This window comes from Ovis aries, chromosome 1 (assembly GCF_016772045.2).
Source record: "Ovis aries strain OAR_USU_Benz2616 breed Rambouillet chromosome 1, ARS-UI_Ramb_v3.0, whole genome shotgun sequence".
Taxonomy (NCBI): Eukaryota; Metazoa; Chordata; class Mammalia; order Artiodactyla; family Bovidae; genus Ovis; species Ovis aries.
In genome coordinates this window covers 259283526-259300018 of record NC_056054.1, presented here as the reverse complement: position 1 = coordinate 259300018, position 16493 = coordinate 259283526, and the positions used below count along the sequence as shown (strand labels likewise).

Sequence of the window (16493 nt, the reverse complement as noted above, 5' to 3'; positions counted from 1 at the left end):
GAAAGCCTTCCTCAGAGATCAATGCAAAGAAATAGAGGAAAACAATAGAATGGGAAAGACTGGAGAGCTCCTCAAGAAAATTAGAGATACCAAGGGAACATCTCATGCAAAGATGGGCACAATAAATGACAGAAATGATATGGACCTAACCGAAGCAGAAGATATTAAGAAGAGGTGGCAAGAATACACAGAACTGTACAAAAAAGATCTTTATGACCAAGATAACCATGATGGTGTGATCACTCACCTAGTGCCAGACATCTTGGAATGCAAAGTCAAGAGGACCTTAGGAAGCATCACTTCAAACAAAGTTAGTGGAGGTGATGGAATTCCAGCTGAGCTATTTCAAATCCTAAAAGATAATGCTGTGAAAGTGTTGCACTCAATATGCCAGCAAATTTGGAAAACTCAGCAGTGGCCACAGGACTGGAAAAGGTCAGTTTTCATTCCAATCCCCCAAAAAGGCAATGCCAAGGATGTTCAAACTACCACACAATTGCACTCATCTCATACGCTAGCAAAGTAATCCTCAAAATTCTCCAAGTCAGGCTTCAACAGTACGTGAACTGAGAACTTCCAGATGTGCAAGCTGGTTTTAGAAAAGGCAGAGAAACCAGAGATCAAATTGCTAACATCCAATGGATCATCGAAAAAGCAAGAGAGTTCCAGAAAAACATCTATTTCTGCTTTATTGACTATGCCAAAGCCTTTGACTGTGTAGATCACAACAAACTAGAAAATTCTGAAAGAGATGAGAATACCAGACAACCTGACCTGCCTCCTGAGAAATCTATATGCAGGTCAAGAGGCAATAGTTAGTCCTGGACAAGGAACAACGGACTAGTTCCAAATTGGGGAGTATGTCAAGGCCGTATGTTGTCACCCTGCTTATTTAACTTATATGCAGAGTACATCTTGTGAAATGCCAGGCTGTATGAAGCACAAGCTGGAATCAAAATTGCCGGGAGAAATATCAATAATCTCAGATATGCAGATGACAGCACCCTTAAGGCAGAAAGTGAAGAGGAACTGAAGAGCCTCTTGATGAAAGTGAAAGAGGAGAGTGAAAAAGTTGCCTTAAAACTCAACATTCAGAAAGCGAAGATCATGGTATCTGGTCCCAACACTTCATGGCAAATAGATGGGGAAAAAATGGAAACAGTGAGAGACTTTATTTTCTTGGGCTGCAAAATCACTGCAGATGGTGACTGCAGCCATGAAATTAAAAGACACTAACTCCTTGGAAGAAAAGCTGTGATCAGCTTTTCTAGACAACATATTAAAAAGCAGAGACATTACTTTGCCGACAAAGGTCCGTCTAGTCAAGGCTATGGTTTTTCTGTATGGATGTGAGAGCTGGATCGTAAAGAAAGCTGAGAGCTGAAGAATTGATGCTTTTGAACTGTGGTGTTGGAAAAGACTGTTGAGTGTCCCTTGGACTGTCCATCCTAAAGGAATAAGTCCTGAATATTCATTGGAAGGACTGATGCTGAAGCTGAAACTTCAGTACTTTGGCCACCTGATGTGAGGAACTGACTCATTGGAAAAGACCCTGTTGCTGGGAAAGATTGAAGGCAGGAGGAGAAGTGGACCACAGAGGATGAGGCATCACCAACTTGATGGACATGAGTTTGAGCAAGCTCTGGGAGTTGGTGCTGGACAGGGAAGCCTGGCGTGCTGCAGTCCCTGGGGTCGCAAAGAGTCAGACACGACTGAGCAACTAAATGAAATGAACTTGGACAACTGGGGAAGCTTAAATGGACTGGAGAATTAGATGACAGTAATGTATCAGTGGTAATTTTGTGATTTTTATCGTTGGTCTGTGGTTATGTAAGAGAGTGTCTTTATTTGTAAGGAATATACACACAGTCTTTATTTGTAAAGAATACACACAAAATACAGGAGAAAGAAACATCAGGTCAGCAAAAAGGCTAGAGTCCAAAAAAGGGTTCTTTGAACTATACCTGTAACTCTTCTGTAAGTTTGGGATTGCTTCCAACTAAAATAATATTTAGAATGTGAGCACATTTTTGTGTGCCATCCTTGAACTGATTTTCTGATGGCTCAGGTGGTTGATAAAGAATCTGCATTCAGTGCTGGAGACCAGGGTTCGATCCCTGCAATGGGAAGGTTCCCCTGGAGAAGGAATGGCAACCCACTCTACTATTCTTGCCTGGAGAATCCCATAGACAATGGAGCCTGGCGGGCTACAGTCCATGGGGTTGCAAAGAGTCAGGCATGACTGAGGGACTAACACTAAAGAACTACATTGACATAGCCCTCTTCTTTACAGCCCTGGGAGAAAGAGAGGGCACACAGAGCAATCAGTAGTTGATGGGAAAGTAAATAGAAGTGATAAATATATTGTTTACAAATAACAATTAAACATGAGAAGAGGCTAGTGAAGAAGTTTGGAGGATGAGAAACAGGACTTGGAGGAAACAGGAGAGAGAGTAAGCATAGTGCTCCCCCACAAGACACTCTTTCGGCTGGAAAATCAGCCAAATACATACTGGGTGGTTTCTCCAGGCAGCTGGAGCTTCTTTAGAACCATGGGAGGTTTCCTTCAGCTCCCCGAGTCTGCCACTGTCTCAGCAGGATGGTGATCCACCCAAAGAGCACCCGCCTGCAAGCGAAGCATCTGGACTATGATATTTAGGGTCCCTTAAACACTTAAAATACTTTGAACAAGAGGATAAAATTGATTAAGGATATGAAGCATGGGACAAAATAGATGAAAAAGAATTAAAATACACTTTTTTCCATTTGAGAATGTAAGTTCTTTTTACTTGAGTTATCCGCCTAACTAAAGGGATAGTTCCTCTGTTTGATAAAACTAACCCCCTTTCCCCCTTAAACAACACAGGAAACACTCCCTTCCCTTTTCAAATCTTAGATAATAGCAGGAAAGACCCCTGAAATAGAATATTCTGTTTTGTGATTCCTAAAATATTAGACCACATCATTGCAGGAATATTACAGCCTGTTTTCTGAGTGTCAGAGAAGATTTATGCTGCAATCTTACAACATGTAAATCTTAAAGCACCTGTCAGTTTTCTTTTGGCATTTGTTTACGGCATGCCTGATTTTGTTATTGACCCGTAATTCATTTGGAATAAATAAATTTACAAACACAGAAATGTTTACCACATATTTTTGTTACAAGTTTCTAACAATCGTACTGTGGTCAGATAACAAGATCTCGTATAAAAATCAGTGTTTGAAAAGTGTAGTAACTTGAATTGTTGTCTAGTATATGGTCAGTTTTTTGTAAATGTTACATGAGAGTCTGGGGAGAATGTGGGTGCTAAAATCATCAGATGGGAGAGGGTCCTATATATATCTATTAAATCTAGCTTAATGAGTATATTCAGATTTTCTGTTATTAATTTTTTCTAATGCTTTCCTTTATCAATAATTGAAATCCTACATTATGAGAATGTATCTGACAATTTCTCCCTGTACTGCTTGATGAAACTTTTTTCTTTTTTTGGCTTTGGTTTGTTTTACAGCAAGTAGACTCTCTAGACACATGGGATCTTAATTCCTCAACCAGGGATCAAACCGAGTCCCCTACTTTGCAAGGCAGATTCTTCACCACTGGAGCATCTGGGAAGTCCTGCACTTGATGTATTTTAATTCTACTTTATTAGAGGCATGCAGATTTAGAATTTTCATTTCTTCCTGGTGGATTGAACTGTTTTCATTATCTAGTGGCATTCTTTATTCTATTAAGGCTTTTTTTTCCCCTTAAAATCTATTTTGTTTCATAAAACATATATACTAACGCATATTTCTTCTGGTTTTTATTTGCCTGGCATATCTTTTATTTTTAGATTTGCTTACTGTCAACCTTTCAATGCCCTATATTTTAGCTGTGTTTCATAAATTATACCTAGATGGATTTTCCTTTTTAGACAGTGAGTTTATTCATCAACATTTGCTGGAGGATGTTTAGATCACAAATAAAATAGCCCTTCCAGGAATGGTTAGCTGTGACCGGGTACCCAACAAGAACCTATTGCACCACCATTTTCAGAAAGGGCCTGAAAGTCACACAACCCCTGTAGGGGTGTCACGTGTTGTCCAAGCATGTAAAGTGGCCATCTGTCTCTGCCCACCAGATTCAGGATGGACATTGGAAATACTAGACATGGAGAGAAGTGGTACAAAATCCACCTTTCATAAAGGTTCCTGGTACTTGTTAGCACCAACGACCATTAAGTCAGTGGTATTAAAGGGAGAGCTCATGGCCCTCTTCTATTCCTGTGGTGCCTCATACATATTTAATGTGCAGGAATTTCTTATGTTCTTTAAAATCATTTTTCAAGGTTTCCTTAAACTGTGTCTAAAGAATAATCTGTGTTTCTTAATGCTTTCTGTTAAACTCAGTTTTCTCTCTACAAAATTACTTTTTCTTAAATCCCACTGTGCCACCAGTCTTTTTATGTCATTTTCCCCTCCAAATTCAGCTAGAAAAGATAAAAGTATGTAAAATAGTGTCTCAACTGGCGGCAGAACAACAAAATTACTTGAAGCTCCCAGTTGAACTGAAGTGGGATTACTGTGTGATTCTCCACTGGGGAAGCAACAATAATGTACATGAGAGTAAAACAATGGCTATCAGGTTCCTGGTAGGCAACAGGTGCTCTGCTTAAATGTGTGTGTGTGTGTGTGTGTGTGTGCGCTCAGTCATTCAGTCGTGTCCAACTCTTTGTGACCCCATGGACTGTAGCCTGCCAGACTCCTCTGTCCATGGAATTTTTCCAGGCAAGAATAGCGGAGTGGGTTGCCATTTCCTACTCCAGGGGATCTTCCCAACCCAGGGATCAAACCTGCCATCACCTGTTTCCTAAATTGGCAGGCAGACTCTTCACCACTGTGCCACCTGTGTGTGTGTAAATACCACTTAAATATGAAAAGCCCAAGGCTCGGAGAGGTTAAGGAACTGGCATGAGGTCATGCAGCCTGTGAAAGGGAGAGCCAGGATCCAACTCTGATCTCTCTGAATCCGAAGTCCGTATCCTAATGATGAAAAGAATGAGTACTGGAGTGAAACTGCTGGGACTCACATTCCAGCTCCACCACTTAAAAGTTAGGTGCTGGTGGGCAGGTTACATGATGCCCTCTCCCTATATATATACATTCAGTATCTCAGTTTCTTCATCTGTAAAATGGGAATAACAATAATGTCTACCTATACTGTTATGAAGATTTAAAGGGATGATCTGAGATGATGCTCAGAATGGAGCCTGGCACACAGAGAAAGTGCAAGAACTGTTAGTATGGTTTCAGGGGACATTTGGGGCTTCCTTATCATCAGTGGTTAATATTAATAATCACATTCTAAGGTTTCTTTAATGTTGTGTTCATGTGGCTCTTGCCTACTTCTTTGCGCATCCTCAACACCCACCAGGCACCTCACTGGTCTCCCGCTGCTCCCACACACATCCTCCAGCTCTTACAGCTCAACTGAGATGGTGCCTCCGCCTCTTCCACAAGGTATCCCTGATTTTCCCAACCAGGAACTTTCATGAGACACTATTTGATGGCACTTAGTAGCCATCTAGGTCATTCTTTCATTCCCCAAGTCTTTCCTGAGCACATACTGATTGCCTGGTCCTGCTCTAGGTGCTGAGTCCCTCCTTTATGGAATTTGTATGCTAATTAGGGAAGTAGGGAGAGGCCAACAGCAAACAGATACACGCAAAAAGATGGAAGAAAAATACCAAAAGCAATATGTGCTGTGCAAATAGTTCAGGTGGTGTGATCCTGTAGAACAACTGGATGGATCTCTTAGACTCGGTGGTGAAGGATGGTTTCTCCAAGAAGGTGATATTTAAGCTGAGATGTGAATGGCAAGAAGGAGGCAGCGATGTAAAGATCAAAGGGAGAAGCATTTTAGGGAAGAGGGTACAGACCCAGAGGTGGGAATAAGCTTGGGTTGTTTTTGAGGAACAGAAAGGAGGTAGGTGTGCCTGGAACCTAATGGCTAAAGCAGACTGTGGACAAGACAGAGCAGGTTGGTGGAGAAAGGCAGGCGACAGATTATGCACAGCCTGATAAATGAGAGTAGGGAAGGGGCCAGACCCTAATGTTACAGGAGTCTGAGACAGTGAAGTGATAGGATCTGACTGTGGTTTGGTACATGTCAGCAAGGAAAGTATGAATTTCTGGGAGTGGCTGAGGTGACTACAGATGTGAAGTATCTTGGGTTCGGTCCTGATAATCTCTTAGGTGGGAAACCTACACAAGCTGGAGGATGTGGGGCCCTAGGGCTGCCACTCTCTCCAGCACTTGAAGTTCTAAGACCTGTGTTTGAGTTCAAGTGCCGTCAACCATTAGCTGTGTAAGTTTGTGAAAGCCAACATACTTATTGTCATCTGTAAAATGGAGATGAACATTCAATGTGTTGCTTAGTTTACAAGGGTCATCTGAGAGAATAAATGTAAAAACATTTTGTAAGCTCTGACTTAATATAAAAATGTAACTTAAAATTTAAGGTGCATATATCTTGCATTATAATTACAAGCCTGTAAACTAGATCAGGATCAGTTACTTCTTTTTATCTGTCATAATACCTAACCCAGTTCTATGTGTTCTAGGGATTACAAGGTTGTACAATACTGTACAATAAAAGCTTAAAAAAATAAATGAAAGCATTTGTGATTAATGCCTTCAGTTATTGTTAGCATTACTATCATTATTGTCTAGCAGTAATGCATTTAAGATTCTGGGGAAAAGGAACTGATTTTTCTTTTCACCAAATTCATTAAAATGAAGAGTAAAGAAACATTTCTTCACACTTAAAGTTATAAAAATATTTATACTTGCCCTTAGTATCCTTGGGCTCTGCATCTGTGTCTTCAACCAACTGGGGATCAAAAATATTTGAAAAAGAAATTCTAGAAAGTTCTAAAAAGCAAAACTTGAATTTGCTGCAAGCCAGCAACAATTTACATATCATTTACATTGTATTTACAAGTATTTACATAACATTTACATTGTATTATGTATTGTAAGTCATCTGGAGATGATATGTGCATGCTGCTGCTGCTGCTGCTAAATCGCTTCAGTCGTGTCCGACTGTGCGACCCCATAGACGACAGCCCACCGGGCTACCCCGTCCCTAGGATTCTCCAGGCAAGAACACTGGATTGGGTTGCCATTTCCTTCTCCAATGCATGAAACTGAAAAGTGAAAGTGAAGTCACTCAGTCGTGTCCGACTCTTGGCAACCCCATGGACTGCAGCCTACCAGGCTCCTCCGCCCATGAGATTGTCCAGGCAAGAGTACTGGAGTGCATTGTCATTGCCTTCTCCATGATATGTACATAGGTTATATGCAAATACTATGTCATTTTATAAAAGGGACTTGAGCATCCATGGTTTGGGTATTTGCAAGGGGTCCTGAATGAATGCCCTGCCAAAGGGACGACTGTATAATCATCAACCTAATTCATCGCACAACATTTTTCATTAAAAATTTTTTGTATACTTATTTATTTAGTTGTCTGTTCCAGGTCTTAGTTGCATCATATGGGATCTAGTTGTCTCACCATGGATCAACCAGTCCTCCTTCACTGAGAGCATAGTGTGTGGGATCTAGTTCCCTGTGGAGGGATCAAACCTGGGTCTCCTGCCTTATGAGCACAGAATCTCAGCCACCAGAACCACCAGGAAAGTCACTAATTAATGATTTTAAAAAGCATGATATCCAAAAAAACACAAACATGGTATCCACAGAGGATTGGTTCCAGAAAATGTGCCTGCCCTCTGCAAATACCAAAATCCATGGGTGCTCAAGTCCCTTGTGTAAAATGGCAGTGCTGTCACTCTTGGTATCCACAGGTTCCGCACCCCTAGCTTCAACCACCTGTGGACACACAGGGCTGACTGTACGGTTTCTCAGTGTTAACTTTTCTTGCTCTTTCCTGACTTGCCTGGCAGATCGGCTGTGCAGAAGCTGGGAGCAGAGGTGTTTGAGGAGGTCTACAGTTACCTCAAGAGAGCAAGGCAGCGGGGAGCCAGCGAGGCAGAGGTCTGGGCGGCTCTGGAAACAGTGGTGCCTCGAGCCAGCGACTGTTTTGAGGTTGACCAACTACTCTACTTTGAGGAGCAGTTGCTGATCACCAGGGCAGAAGGGGTCGGTCTTCCCCAGAAGCATCATGAAGCAACTGTCAGCAGCAAGCGGGTCCCAGTGGACAAGGCGCCTGTGAAAATCCATCAGCACTGTCGCTGACCTCTGTTCTGGGACATGGGTGCAGAGCAGCGGTCTTGACCTTCAATCCCTTGTCAATCTCCCTCAGAGAGTAGTACACTTGGGCCTCAGTGTTGCCAGGTCTATACTGGGAGACAGGCACATGGATCAGCTTGTCTTCCTGAAGCGTAGTCCTGCTCTGGTGCCTTTGGGTCCCAGCAGGGTTGGCTCACCCTGGCCTTGGTCTGGGAGAAGGCATGTGCTCTTCACATTTCCACTCAGTGCCGACTGCTCTGAGTCTCCGGGGACTGTGGGCAGCCTGCTCCTGAGGGGGGTTGGTCCCCAGCCTCTGACATGCTGAGCTGCTTCTCAGGGACCAAATGTCTCAGGTTACCTGCTTTTGGCCCACTTTACCCTTGAATGCCTAACAAGCAAGAAGTGCATATGTGTAAGGATAGAGCAAATCCTTTCTGTGATGTATTCCCCAAACTCATCCAAGGAGTATTAAAGACTTTTATTTGTGGCTATAAAATGAATCACCTATTTTTCTCTTGTCTTATCCAGAAGTATCTTGTTGAATGTAGCACATCCATCTAAGGATAATTACTACTTAGAGGAGCTAAGACTTTGCTTGTTGCCTATTATTGTCCAGTGCTGTGCTCATTACTATAAGAATCTTGCTTCATCAAATCTTTTCACCAGAGAGAGTGAGAGAGTCCTGGTCACGTGGGTTGGAGTCCTAAACTGGATTTTGGCCAGGTTCAAGTCCCTGTTACTCTGTCTGGTGTCAATTTTATTTTTAGTCCAGTCACAAGAACTTAAGAGGGGCAGAGGGGAAATTTCCTCCTCCCTGACACTTGGGTGAGTTTTGGGGTCAGAAGAGGAAATTGGTAGATTTTCAACTATTTCACAAGTAAAACATGTCCAGGGAATATCACCCTGCATTTAAGAACATACTGGAGGGGGAAAAGACTGCCTTTACCCTTTTACCAGCTGGAGCGGCTGACAGGAGATACCCCACGTCCAAGGTCAAGAGCAATGGCTGCACTTTGCTGGAGTAGCTGTGAAGACATACCCCACGTCCAAGGGAAGAGAAACCCCAGTAAGACAGTAGGCGCTGAGAGAGGGCATCAGAGGGCATCAGAGGGCAGACAGACTGAAACCGCAATCACAGAAATCTAGCCAATCTGATCACATGGACCACAGCCTTGTCTAACTCAATGAAACTAAGCCATGCCATGTAGGGCCGCCCAAGACAGATGGGTCATGGTGGAGAGTTCTGATAAAATGTGGTCCACTGGAGAAGGGGATGGCAAAACACTTCAGTATTCTTGCCTTGAGAACCCCATGAACAGTATGATGGGGAAAGAGTGGCTGACTTTATTTTGGGGGCTCTAAAATCACTGCAGGTGGTGACTGTAGCCATGAAATTAAAAGATACTTACTCCTTGGAAGGAGAGTTATGACCAACCTGCTGCTGCTGATGCTAAGTCACTTCAGTCGTGTCCGACTCTGTGTGACCCCATAGACGGCAGCCCACCAGGCTCCCCAATCCCTGGGATTCTCCAGGCAAGAACACTGGAGTGGGTTGCCATTTCCTTCTCCAATGACCAACCTAGACAGCATATTAAAAAGAAGAGACATTACTTTGCCAACAAAGGTCTGTCTAGTTAAGGCTATGGTTTTTCCAGTAGTCATGTATGGATGTGAGAGTAGGACCAAAAAGAAAGCTGAGCACTGAAGAACTGATGCTTTTGAACTGTGGTGTTGGAGAAGACTCTTGAGAGTCCCTTGAACTGCAAGGAGATCCAACCAGTCCATCCTAAGGGAGATCAGCCCTGAGTGTTCATTGGAAGGACTGATGTTGAAACTGAAACTCCAATACTTTGGCCACCTGATGCGAAGAGCTGACTCATTTTAAAAGACCCTGATGCTAGGAAAGATTGAGGGCTGGGGGATAAGGGGACGACAGAGGATGAGATGGTTGGATGGCATCACGGACTCAATGGACATGAGTTTGGGTAAACTCCAGGAGTTGGTGATGGACAGGGAGGCCTGGTGTGCTGCGGTCCATGGGGTCATAAAGAGTTGGACATGACTGAGCGACTGAACTGAACTTACCCTCTTAAGTTCTGTAGCTGGAGTCTTCAAAGTAAAGTGACCACAGACAGCAGAAGAAAAAGGATACACATTTTACTTGATTTAATGTTTTTACATGACATATGTGTGTGTGTGGGGGGGGGGGTGCTTTTTAGAAAGAAGTGAAACTGCCAAAGAAACAGGCCTGACAACTTAAACACTATTTTGACGAAAGAGCAGGGATCAATATGTGGAGATGTGACAAACAGAGGGAAAAGAGATTTTATCTCCAAGGGGGGTAAATTGTGGGGCTGTGACAAAGAGACACATGGAACTGGTGGCAGATAAGGGGTGAGTTAGGAGTCTGCACAGATATGTCTCGGCATCGGTGCCCCATCTCCAGTGATAAAAATGTTATCCTTTCCCTAGTCCAGGGAGGGTGCCTTTCTCATGGGAAATGATGCTTTTAACAGAGCTCTTCCTGCATCTGCTGTTTCTTAATTACTTTCAGCTCAAAATAATCCTTATGCCAACGTGGCATATTTGGAGGTGGCCTATTCTTGTCCCCTACAATGTCTAGGAAGACAGGTGCAGAAGGAAAACATGTTATCCCCCAGGATTTATGCTGTGCACTGTATCAGCCATCACAAAAAGGAAAGCTAGGAAGAAACACCATCTTGGATCAGAGCTCCATGTCTTATAAAAGAAGCTCACTTTGTTTACTTTCCAGCGGGTTTATTGGGAGCAGCAGCACAGACTTAAAATAACTAGAAAATTCCTTTTGGATTTTACCATTGGGAAAATGCTTTGTCCTTCAGCCATACTCCGTGTGGGCATTAATCACTGACCAGATTGCAAGATGGTAAGTGGAAATTGGCTGAGCAATTGGAGAGCTAGGAAGCTGCTTGTTATGAATCAGTCACAGGAGTGAGGGAATAAAGAAGCTCTGCTAGTGCGTGGCTTTGTAAAATACATATACATTTCAGAAATGCCAACTGACCTCTCTGCTTTCTTTTTGTGCAGGGGAAATGCCACCAGCTATTCTGGGTGATGTAGAAATAAGGCGCACAAAGGAGAGTGATGGGAATTAATTATTTAATGTATTTGGGCCTGGGGCCAAAGTGAAAGCTCTCCGTCCATTATATAGGCTCAGGATAAAGGAGGCAGGCAAATTAGACAGCAGCTCAAGGAGGGAAGATAGTCCACTCCTCTTTCAAGATGGTGGGGCAACTCATGTGCCTTAACTACTGTGTCAGAAGGGAAGGGGGCCAGGCCACCAACATGATAAAGGAGGAAAAATGAAAAATGGAAGAGAAGAAGAAAGCGGTGAGAGAGAGGCAGAGACAGAGAAGGGGAGGAGAAAGGGACAGGAGTGAACACACAGCAAAGAGTATTTTAAAATGATCTTCCTGGGACTTCCCTGGCAGTCTAGTGGTTAAGAATCTGCCTTCCAATACAGGGGGTGCAAATTCAATCCTTGGTTGGGGAGTTAAGATCTCCCATGCCTTGTGGCAAAAAAAAAAAAAAAAAACAACCACCTAAAATATGAAACAGAAACAGTACTGCAACAAATTCAATAGACTTTAAAAATGGTCCACATAAAAAAATAGTGATCTTTGTTTGCATAAGGAAAACAACTGAACTTGCTCCCAGATGATTTCCCTCATAGCTCAGTTGGTAAAGGATCTGCCTACAATGCAGGAGACCTGGGTTCAATTCATGGGTTGGAAAGATCCCCTGGAGAAGGAAACAGCAACCCACTCCAGTATTCTTGGCTGAAGAATCCCAAGGGCAGAGGAGCCTGGCAGGCTACAGTCCATGGGGTCGCAAAGACTCAGACACGACTTAGCAACTAAACCACCAACCACCTCGCAGATGACTAGGACTCTGGACCCACTCTCACCATGTACTGTGAGATCAAGCACAAGTCATTTCCTCGGAAGCTCAGTTTCCTGCCTTTGCCTGGAGATTGCCATAAAAAATAAGCAAAATAATGTCGCATGTTGAATCATGGGGAATTGCTCATGGGGCTCGTGTGCACATGCTTTAAATGCTGCTAAGATGCTGTTAAGATGCTCTCAACTTTGGAAGAGGAATTATTAATTTTATTATCAGGCTGCCTGATCTCCCATCATTAGAGATTCATCCCTGAAGGCCTCCTTAGGTGGTTAAGATTCTAGTACTGACATCCAAACACACCCCCAAAGTCAACACTTTACGCCATTTTCAGCCAGTTCTTTGACTAGGAATTTGCTTACAGTCAGCTGAGAGCTGAGAGGCTGTGAAGAAAGCAGCTCTGGGAAGGCCTTTGAGTGATGCCAAGGACCAGCTCCACGTCCTGCCCAGGCCTCAACACACTTCACATGCAGGAACCCACAACATAAGCTGCATCCCCAGTGCCCTCAGTATACTCAGCTCTCCCCCAACTTCAGAAGGAAATTCAGAAATTTAGTCCAACAAATATATCTTATGAAATAATATATCCGTAAATACCCATTAGGAGTGCTGTGCTGTGCTCAGTTGCTCAGTGGTGTCCAACTCTTTGTGATTTCATGGACTGCAGCCCACCAAGCTCCTCTGTCCATGGGGATTCTCCTGGAGCCAGTAAGATTTACACAGAAAATAAAGCTTAATGCTAATAGAGTATTTGCAAAGCAGAGTTGTAAGTTTAGTTGGGAGACAATCATTCAGCAACTAGAGTTTTTTCTTCCCAAAATATTACGCTTTTTCCTGCTCTTAAAGATTGAATTTTTGGCTCCAGTTCACCCCTCCCTGGACCCTTGACTGCTCTTTAACTTCTTAGTTCTTCCTACTGTCATAGGAGGTGGGTATTTTCCTACCCCCAGACTCTGAGTTTGGTCACGGAACTGTTCCGGCTGTATTATCACTCAGGAGCAGGAAACTTAACAGGGATAGTTGGTTAAAGGGCATGATGTTTCAGTTATATGCAGTGAATAAGTTCTAGAGATTTTATGTACATAAGGACTGTAGTTAATAATACTGTATTACTGTAGACTAACAAATTGCCTAGAAATAAATCTTAAGTGTTCTCACCACACATACATAAAATAGTAACTATGTGAGGTGATAAGATACATTAATTAGCCTGATTGTGGTAATTTCACGATGTATATGTCTAGCAAATATATCAAATCATTATGTTGCACCCCTCAAGTATATACAATTTTTCTTGGTCAATTATACCTCAGTAAAGCTGAGGACACGACTGAGTGACTGAATTGAACTGAAAGCTGGGGGAAAATTCAGGCAAGAAGGAGACAAAGATCTTACAGGCACGAAGAACATGCCGCCTTTTCGTGCTACCAGTTCATCGAGTGCGAGGGTGACCGTGGCAGGTTTGAGTGGAAGGAGTGTGGCTGGTCTCCAAGACACCCCCAGCGGGCCCTCACCTCTGGTAGGTATCCTGCTCTGTCTGTGCAGCTCCCTATCATGTGGCATCAGGGATGGCCTTGTGGTCAGGAGGATCCTGTAGAAGTCATGTATGACTTCTGACACTAGTCATAAAAGATATGAATCCCAGGTTGCTTTCCCTTGGGTGCCTCACTCTGAAAGAAGCCGGCCACTGTGTCATGAGGGCACTCGAGCAACCCCATGGCAAGATCTATGCGGCATGAAACTGAGGCTTCTGCCACCAGCTCTAACTTCCAGTCATACAGTGAGCCACCTGGGAAGCAAATTCTTCTGCCCTAGTCAAGCCTTCATCTGATGCAGCCCGTGCTGATTGCTAGACGAACACAGCATGAGAAACTCTGAGCCAGAACCATCTAGCCGGCCATTCTGTAATTCCTGAGCATCAGCCACTGTGAGATGTGTTTATTGTTAAGCCTCTACCTTTTAACAGTACATTTCAGCAACAGATCACTAATTCAGAAGGCAAAGTTCACATGTGAGGTGTTTGGTTTTTTTTTTTTTTTTTTCAGTTCCTTTATTTTTATTTACATTTTTGACCATACAGCATGGCATGTGGCATTTTAGTTCCCTGACCGGATCAAACCCATGCCCCCTTCATTGGAAGCACAGAATCTTAAGCTCTGCTCCACCAGGGAAGTAGGTTCCTAAACACTACTCTATTTTTTGGCCATGTCACACAGCTTGCGGGATCTCAGCTCTCCAAGCAGGGACTGAACCCTGGCCACTGTAGTGAACGGCCAGAACCCTAACCACTAGGCACCACAGAACTCCACACGTGAGCTGAGCTGAGTTTACTTTGCTGAATCCCTAGAAGTGCGCAGCCCCTGAGGAAGACATGGCTTTGAGCTGTAACTTCAGACTGTGTGGAGGGCAGGTTTGAAAAATGTCTGAGATAAAGCAATATTAGGCTGATCCAGGTGCAAAGATGAAGCCTGATCATCACGTGATGAGTCTGGGCATTGAGGGTGGAGACCAGGAGAGGGAGCTGAGGAGTGAGGGTTCCCTGGGGTGGGCAAAGGAGCAGGGTGTCAAGGAGGCTCCTAGGTTTCCTGAAGGCGGGCCGGACAGGCATTCACGGAGGTGGGGGTATAGGAGACGCAGGTGGGGGAGAAGTAGCTCATTCCTGGGTATGCTGGATTTGAGGCATTTGTAGGGTATTCAGTGGAGAGAGGTCCAGGTATGAAGCTGGAAGTATCTGAAAAATTCTGTCCTCTAATGGACCCCCCTGATGAGCTCCAGACAACACAGCTGTGGATATTTTTGATGCTGTGCCTGCAAATAATCAAGAAGACAGCTGGCTTCTGAGAATGCCACCTCCTTGAAGGCTGCTGGATGTAACTGCAGGTATGTGAATGCCTAAAAATTAATAATAATAGCAGCAGCATCTAGCCCTTTTAGTAAGTACTGGTGGGTAAACCTCAATGGGCGCCTGCTGGCAGCTCTCCGCAGGTGGCACCCCCTCTCCCTCCCTCCTCCTCCCATCCTATAGTCTTCAAAATCAGCAGTTCTTAATCTTGGCTCTGCATTTGAAACACCTGGCAACTTTTATGAGGATTAAATGGGATGGTGTAAAATTTTCTGACAAATGGGGGATGCTTGCAGTCTTCTTTTGCCTAAAAAGTAAAACCAAACTCTCACCCCCACCCCTACCCCACCCCACCCCGCCCGTCTCCTGGACCAAAAGAGATCCTCTCTGTGAAAGAGTTGTGTGAAATGCAAAGCTTTATTCAAATGTAAATTATAACCTTTACCTTTAACTTCACGAGAAGTCAAAGAGCTTTTAAACTATGAAAAACATCAAACTATATATAAAGAGAATAATATAGTATGCCTTTGTTTGGGAACTATCCCTTAGCTTCAGAAATGATCAATATGTGGCCAATCTTGATTTTATTTATAGTCTCACCATTACTCCCTCGCTGGTTAATTTTCTTATCATTCATAAGTATTTCAGCGTGTATCTCTAAAAGATAAAGAAACTTTTTTTGTAGAAAGCTACACTACTATTACGCTTAAAAGTGTTAGTCGCTCAGTTCCGTCTGACTCTTTGTGACCCCAGGGACTGCAGCCCACAAGGTTCCTGTGTCCATGGAATTCTCCAGGCAAAAATAGTGGAGTAGGTTGCCATTTCCTTCTCCAATTACACTTACAACATGATCAATAATTCCTATAGATCAAATATCCACTCAGCATTCACATCTCCCCCCAACACAGTCTTTGTTTCTTCAGATTAGAATCTAAATAATCCCTTCACTGGATATGTCTTCTCCATCTCTTTTAATGTATGGATTCTGCCCCCATCTCCTCTTCCCTTGTAATTAATTTACTGAAGAAACCAGCTCATTTCTTTTGTAAAGTTTCCTTAGTCTAGATTTCATCATCCTGAATTAAAAAAAAAACAAACCCAAAACTTTATTTTTAGAAGTATTAGATTTACAGAAAAATTGTGAAGACAGTACAGAGATCCCAGATAGTTCACAGAGTCACCCCTACAATCACCATCATACCACGAGTGCATGGCACCCACAAGACTTACCACTGTTGATGCTGCTCTGGGTCACCTGGCCGAGGTGCAGAGGTAACAGTGTCAGGTTTCACTAGGTACAGAGCCCCTGCCCTACCCCGTTGTGTTAAGCCCCACGTGCTCATAGCCCACACTGGAGGAGTGGCAGTTTTACTTACCCCTTCGGGGCAAAGCCTCTATATAAATTATTTTACTCTACTGAGTAGATTTCTTTCTTTTCTATTTATGTACTTTTTCATAATTTATATCAGTGTAGACC

At 43.4% G+C, this 16493-nt stretch overlaps 1 protein-coding gene across 12 annotated transcripts in view; it reads left to right on the top strand.

The window, feature by feature from the left end:
• Positions 1-8758, top strand: part of NEK11 (NIMA related kinase 11) — a 281512-nt gene extending 272754 nt beyond the window's left edge. For 11 of the 12 annotated variants that reach the window (XM_060395921.1, XM_042237186.1, XM_042237180.1 and 8 more), the window contains one exon: positions 7950-8758. In XM_060395921.1, coding sequence (XP_060251904.1) covers positions 7950-8241 — 292 coding nt within the window. In that variant the 3' untranslated portion in view covers positions 8242-8758. The remainder of the gene's footprint in view (positions 1-7949) is intronic. The other variant, XM_042237190.2, reaches the window with a different exon arrangement.
• The last annotated feature ends 7735 nt before the right edge of the window (positions 8759-16493 follow it).